Source organism: Hibiscus syriacus, unplaced genomic scaffold (genome assembly GCF_006381635.1).
Source record: "Hibiscus syriacus cultivar Baekdansim isolate YM2019G1 unplaced genomic scaffold, ASM638163v2 tig00110865_pilon, whole genome shotgun sequence".
Taxonomy (NCBI): Eukaryota; Viridiplantae; Streptophyta; class Magnoliopsida; order Malvales; family Malvaceae; genus Hibiscus; species Hibiscus syriacus.
Window position 1 is genome coordinate 3,034,551 of NW_024062894.1, and position 6,830 is coordinate 3,041,380.

At 38.3% G+C, this 6,830-nt stretch overlaps 1 protein-coding gene across 1 annotated transcript; it reads left to right on the forward strand.

Moving 5' to 3' along the window:
- Nucleotides 1–470: 470 nt before the first annotated feature.
- Nucleotides 471–1,663, forward strand: LOC120143987 (chlorophyll a-b binding protein 13, chloroplastic-like). Its single transcript, XM_039158168.1, has 3 exons — nucleotides 471–647; nucleotides 723–884; nucleotides 1,043–1,663. Exons 1-3 carry the CDS (start codon nucleotides 501–503, stop codon nucleotides 1,550–1,552), a joined length of 819 nt encoding a protein of 272 aa, XP_039014099.1. The 5' UTR covers nucleotides 471–500; the 3' UTR covers nucleotides 1,553–1,663.
- The last annotated feature ends 5,167 nt before the right edge of the window (nucleotides 1,664–6,830 follow it).

Genomic DNA, 6,830 nt, shown 5'->3' on the forward strand with positions numbered 1-6,830 from the left:
TTGATCGTTCCTTTCATCGTCATTCAACAATCAAAAGCCGTCCATGACATATTTTATCGTTGTTGTTAAATTATAAAATTATTTTAAATTAAAATGAAGAATAAATTGATATAATTTTAAAATATTGAGTATTTATTGAATTATTTGAATTAAGATTAAGTTAATCTATCATGATACATCTCATTTTCTTTAAGTCAATAATTAAATCTAACATGGATGAGTGATAGACTAAAACATATGTAAAATGGGAATATTATATATGATTTAAAAAAATAATTAGATGACTAAAATAATACATGAATGAGAGAGTATTCTATATAGTATATTGTGGATAACGAGGATATGAGTTCGAGATATTTGAAATCCTTTGCAGCCTTGTCATTGGCTCATTACTCTCCACCACATTTCTCCTGCTTGTTTCTTGCCCATCCATTCCTTCTTTCATTCTCCTCCTTCCACACGTATAATAAACTTTACTTTCTCCCTTCTCCAGCCTCTAAATGATTATTTACTCAAAACTTCACAAAACAATGGCTTCAATGCTTAGCTCTGGAACTGTTCTTAGCCCCACCCCATTTCTCGGCCAAATCAAAAATGCCAACCCTCTTAGAGATGTACTTCCTACAGGCACTGCCAAATATACGATGGTATGTTGGGTTCTCTTTGTTCCTTCTTACAATTTGTTATTTTTCCTCTATGTGATATTGGGGTTTAATGTGCAGGGAAATGAACTGTGGTATGGGCCAGACAGAGTGAAGTATTTGGGACCCTTTTCTGCGCAGACTCCTTCTTATTTGACTGGCGAGTTCCCCGGTGACTACGGTTGGGACACTGCTGGTTTGTCTGCTGAGCCTGAGGCCTTTGCCCGCAACAGGGCTCTCGAGGTTACCTATAACTAGGGTCATTAAATCTAATATCTAATTAATCAAACTAAATTTCGATTTAATGAATTATTTCAGTTAAAATGGAAAAGTGAATGCCCCTGCTTTTAGTTCACCTCCTAAATTTTATGTTTCTAACCAAAACCAAAAAAAACATGTAGGTAATCCATGGGAGATGGGCAATGTTAGGAGCACTAGGCTGCATCACGCCAGAAGTCCTTGAGAAATGGGTGAGGGTGGATTTCAAGGAACCAGTGTGGTTCAAGGCAGGAGCTCAAATCTTCTCGGAAGGTGGGTTGGACTACTTAGGCAACCCCAACCTGGTCCATGCTCAAAGCATTCTCGCGGTCCTCGGATTCCAGGTCGTCTTGATGGGACTCGTCGAAGGGTTTCGCATCAACGGCCTCCCCGGTGTTGGAGAAGGCAACAATCTCTACCCCGGTGGCAAATACTTCGACCCTCTCGGCCTGGCCGATGACCCCGTCACGTTCGCCGAACTTAAGGTGAAAGAAATCAAGAATGGAAGGTTGGCAATGTTCTCCATGTTTGGTTTCTTTGTTCAAGCCATTGTTACTGGGAAAGGTCCCTTGGAGAATCTCTTGGACCACCTGGACAACCCTGTTGCAAACAATGCCTGGGTCTATGCTACCAAGTTTGTGCCCGGATCCTAAATTAAGACATGTGCATGCATGTATGTATGTATCTATGTAATTGTAGATTTTGAACAACTTTGACTATTTAAACTCTGTTTCATTGAGAATGAAAATGTAGTTCCTGATTCAGTGCTGTGCATATGAATTACTGCAGTGGAAAGAGAAAAAACAACGGTAAGGATAAGAAAACTGTAAACAAGGGAAAGCCAAATTTGCTTTTTATTATTCATCTGAGGTAAGTAAGGTAATTGAAAGAGTAAGTTGCCGACTGATTACTTGAGTCTTCCATTAGGGGCGAAACGCAATGCTCGAGTGCTTTGGCAGCCGGTATTTGAAAGAATAGAAAAGAGACTCGTAGGGTGGAAGTCACTTTCTTTATCTTTTGGGAGTAGAATTTCTTTGATTAAGTCGGTTCTGACCAACCTCCCAGTCTACTTCCTATCGTTATTTAAAATGTTGGGTTCGGTATATAATAAATTGAACATCATATTCTCGAGATTTCTTTGGGTGGATCGCAGGACAAGAAGGAGATCCATTGGATTGGTTAGAACGATATTTGCAAGGCGATCGACTGTGGAGGTCTAGGCGTCCTCGACTTAAAGATCAAAAATAGGGGCTTGCTTGGGAAGTGGTGTTGGCGCTTTGGTTTGGAAGTTTCATCCCCATGAAAATAAATTGTAGATGCCAAATACAAATTCGACCCGGATGATATCCTCCCCCTAGCACGAAAGCTCAACGAGTGTCGTTGCTTTGGGGGGATATTTTAAATAATTTCAGTAGGGAGGAGAGAGAGTTGAAATTTAAAGACAATCTCAAAATTCAAGTCTGTGATCGTAAAAGAGTGAAATTTTGGCAGGACATTTGGATTGGCAACAGACCGCTTATGTATGCTTTCACAAGAATGTTTGCACTAGCTTTGAATAAAGAAGGGAGAGTGTCGGACTTTGGTACCAAATCCGAGTCAGGTTGGAGTTGGAACATCCTGCTAAGGAGAAACGTTTTTTACTAGGAAAGAGATCAATGCGAAGCTCTGTTCCTTTTTCTGTATGAATTTGAGAGTTCGTCTTCAAATTCGGATTGACTAAAATGGTTTGGGTCTAATGATGGCAGTACTCAGCGAGATGGGCAGTACTCAGCGAGATGGGCAGTACTCAGCGAGATGAGCAGTACTCAGCGAAATCTGCAGCGTAATTGCAATGTACCAAGGACCTTTTGGAGTTCGATTGGAGGACAACTTGGCAGGGGATTGCACCATATAAGGTCGAGGCGTTTGTTTGGCGAGTTCTTCATCGGCGAGTCCCGGTCAGATTAGAACTTGCGAAACGTGGAGTAGTGCCATTAGCGGATAGCTGCTGTCCTTTTTGTATGGAGTGTCAGGAATCGGTAAGTCATCTATTCTTCTCTTGCATCGCTGCTTGGAAAGTCTGGGGAGCTTTCCTTGAGCTTTGGGATGTCTCAACTTCTTTGCCAAATGACCCAAAAATATTCCTGCTGGTTTGGAGAGAGCTCCTCTGTGTAAGACTTAATCACAGGATCGTATGGGGGCACTCTTCCCATAGCGGTTATTTGGACCATATGATTACATAGAAATGAATTGGTGTTCAAAGGGAAGAAGTTGGACGTGCGACAGATGGTGTTTTCTGTTAAGGTTCAGGTGACTTGTTGGTTAAATGCAAAATTCTCGGATGCCCGATTAAGAGGACTTGTTCGCGAACTTATCACTTGCGGACGACGCCTTACTTTTGAAGAAGCCGGAGCTGCTCCATCACTCATGGTCCCAGCCCGCTGTGGGTGGAGCAATGAACTCGGATGGCTGTGTTGGAGGAATTGGAGGAGCCCTTCTTGAAAAGTCGAGTGAGCTGTTACTGTCCTTCTCGATTCCAATAGGGAGTGGTTCTTCGTTGCAAGCTAAAGCTATGGCGATCGAATATGCATTAAAAATGTTTATGATCTCTGAGTGGTTCACCACTCATGGAATGAAATGTATCTACCGTCCCATCGGATTGGTCTTCTATGCTACTCCCTATTGCATCTCGTTTGTTGCAGGCTAACGCAGTTCTTAAATTCTTCCCTAGAAGGTGCAACTCTCTGACTGCTTGGTTAGCAAAATAGGCGATTGGATACTAGTGTTTCACAGGAGTGGAGGTTTCATGGGTGCTGGCTTCTCTGTTTTTCCTTAGGGAAGGGAAATGCGGTGTTGTTGATGGATTAGGGGTAAAGTGCCCAAGTGTTTTAACATGAGCCTCGAGGGTTGGAGTTAGAAGATGGATAACACTTTATTCTAGCCTATATTCTCTTTATTCTAGTGGCAGATGTAGATCCTTGACATGTGTCATATTACTGTCAAATAATTCATTCTTCTCAAAAATAAATAAATAAAGAAAAGAGAAGTAAGGTCAGTCTACAGGGACTTTAAAGTTTCTGTGCTTGTAGACTTTTTGATTTAGATCTGGATACGGATGAGAAAAGATAGAGATTTAGATAAAGATAAGAAAATATAGAGATGAGAGAGAAAAAAAGAGGTTTTAAATTGATTAAAAAATAATAATAATTTGAGATAAAGATAAGATAAATAAATTGAGATAAGGAAAACTTATGGTGAAAACAGCCTCAAGCTTCAGCTTTTGCCTCAATTCAAATTGATCATTAAAATAGATTTTCACTATCGGTTACAGTCTACATGGCCTAACCCCTGTAACTTGTTTCTCACTCTTGTAAACCGAAAATCCAAAAGCTATCTTTGAATTCCAATCCTTATGTGGACTAACTACAACTATCGTCGTCAGCACCAACTCGAATTATGTTGTCTCAATGAGAATCGAGTCCAATCTCAATTTCCCTTAGCGGATCGCCGTTAAGTGTGTTCACAAGAAGTCAAACTTGCTACCATTCGATTCTTCCTCCCAACTTTAAACCAGAAAACATCCAAACCAACGTCGACTATTTGATTTAAAAACGTTTTGATTTTAAAGGATATGTCGATTACTTATCCTATTTCTCCAGAAAATTGAGAAAATAAACTGAAGGTATTTTAAGTGTTTTTCAATCCTCACAATAGGAATTGAGTCATAGCTTTAGCTCTTGTCTTATGGAGAATTTAGCTAAGTATGACAATCATACTTAGCATCTTTAAAAATAAAATAAAAAAATAAAAACAAAGAAAACTTTGAAAAAAAAAACTTTTATAAAACCTCAGAGTAAAGAAGAAAATTAATTCTGAATGTGTTTTTAGGCTTACCCTGAGAGGGTATTTATAGTATTCAACAATCCTAAAAACCAAGGAAAAAATAATTCTTAAAAATAAGAGATAATTCCTAAAGATAATTCTTAAAATATTTAAACTAAAATCCTAAAAACATGAGATTAACTCGAATTCAAATTTCAAAAATGCGAAAGAACAATTCGTCCTTCTAGAAACGCTGACTAAACCTTCTGGAAGGTGCTGACTCAACGCCAAGTCAAATGTGTCATGCCCAGAGTCATACCCACTAATCAAGCCTTGATTCTGAAAATAAAAAAAAACTGCAGAATTATGTCCTTTTAGTGTAATTTCCAAAATCTAGTGTTGTAACCCCTAGACCTGACATATGCGTTACGAACATATCAAGCAGATTACAATAAAATTTTTCAAAACATTTTTTTCAATAATTTAAAACCATATTACGAGTAAACATCTTTAAAAATAAATTTGAAAATATTAAAATTCAATTCTAGTAACTAAAAGTCGTGAAAACTAAGTAAAATAAAATATTTCAAAAATCAGTATCGAAAGCAACATACATCGTGAAACCAGCATTTTCAAAATATAGGCACATGCCACCCAAAATGAAGGCAAATCGGAAGATAACAACATTACTTCAAAAAGTACTATATGAATGTGTCGATCCTCCAAGTGTCAGGTGCTGGTCGCCTATCCAAAATATCTGAAAGAGAAACGTTTGGGGAGTGAGCTAGGGAGTTCAGCATGTTCCAACAGTACAGAAATAAAACATACAATTAAGTTTTTAAAATCAGTTAAGATTAATGTTATTAAAACATTAGTAGAGTTTTTAGTTTAAAATTTCAGAATCCCCCTCCAACCAGACGTCATATACAGTTCCCCATAACTATATAACCTAAGGGAGCACCTTGGGTCCATAAGGTCTTACCCTAGCCGAAGTGTAGTGATAACTCCCTAAAAATGCTACTTTTAAGGCCTTTTTCACTTAATTTATTATTTTTTTAAAAGTTCATTTCGGTCATTTTAGGATCATGTAGTTGCATATAGTTGCATTAGTGGTGGTGGTGCTATTTTATCTTGTAAAGGTGTTATATAAGGGAAATATGTGGTTGTTTATGTTGTGCAGGAAATAACAAGCAAAATGTTGAACTAGGAAGGAATGTCGTGACATCACACGTTGCTGAAGCAGATTGAAATGTCTTGGCATTTCTGGAGCAGAAAAGGACAAACATATATTTTTTATAAAAGGACAACTGGCAAGACACATGTCTGATGGTTATAACCGCCTGCTGGGGACCACTGCCACATGGTAGAATAAGTCTCACGCCCAAGGAGTGACTCTAGGGGTATGATGGGTAATTAGAATGTTAAAGCCCATTAATACCCTTTGATATTTTTTATTATTTAATACACCTCATATGAGAGAGAAAGGGGATGAGGCATTGACCATATTCAACTAGATTTTCTTCACCTTCTCCACCTTATCCTTCATTCCATTCTCTTAGTAGTGTTCCTCCATTAACGAGCTCCAAGGAGTTGTGAGCTAGGCGTCTGAGAGGAGCTAGCAAGCTAAGATGAGTCATGGTGGTTGAGGAGAGCTCCAGCAACGCGCATCGAAGGTTTCTTCCCCCTTCCCCTTTGCTGTTATTTTTCAGTTGATATTGGGTTGTTGGAACGAATGAATTTCATGTTTTATTTTATGGATGATTTGAACCCCACCATAAACTAACCTTATTTGGTGGGGTTAATTTTATGGATGCTTGATATTATTTTAATGGTAGATTTAAATTTATCTTTTGCATTTACTTGTTTTGCTTATGAATACTTCATCTTTTAAGTTTGTAGGAGGCATGAGAGTGTCTATTACTTAGATGAAGGCTAGGTGTTCGAGAGAAACTTACTCATTAATACTTGTAATATTCAAGAGAAACACAAGTAAGATCCACATAAGCAATGAGGTGTAGTATTTTCTTAAGCTTAGAACCGACATAGTAGTACTATATCATAATCCCTTCGTGCTTGAGAGAGACTAAGATAGGTTTTCAGCGACTAAGAGGGGTAGTTTTTATCAATAGC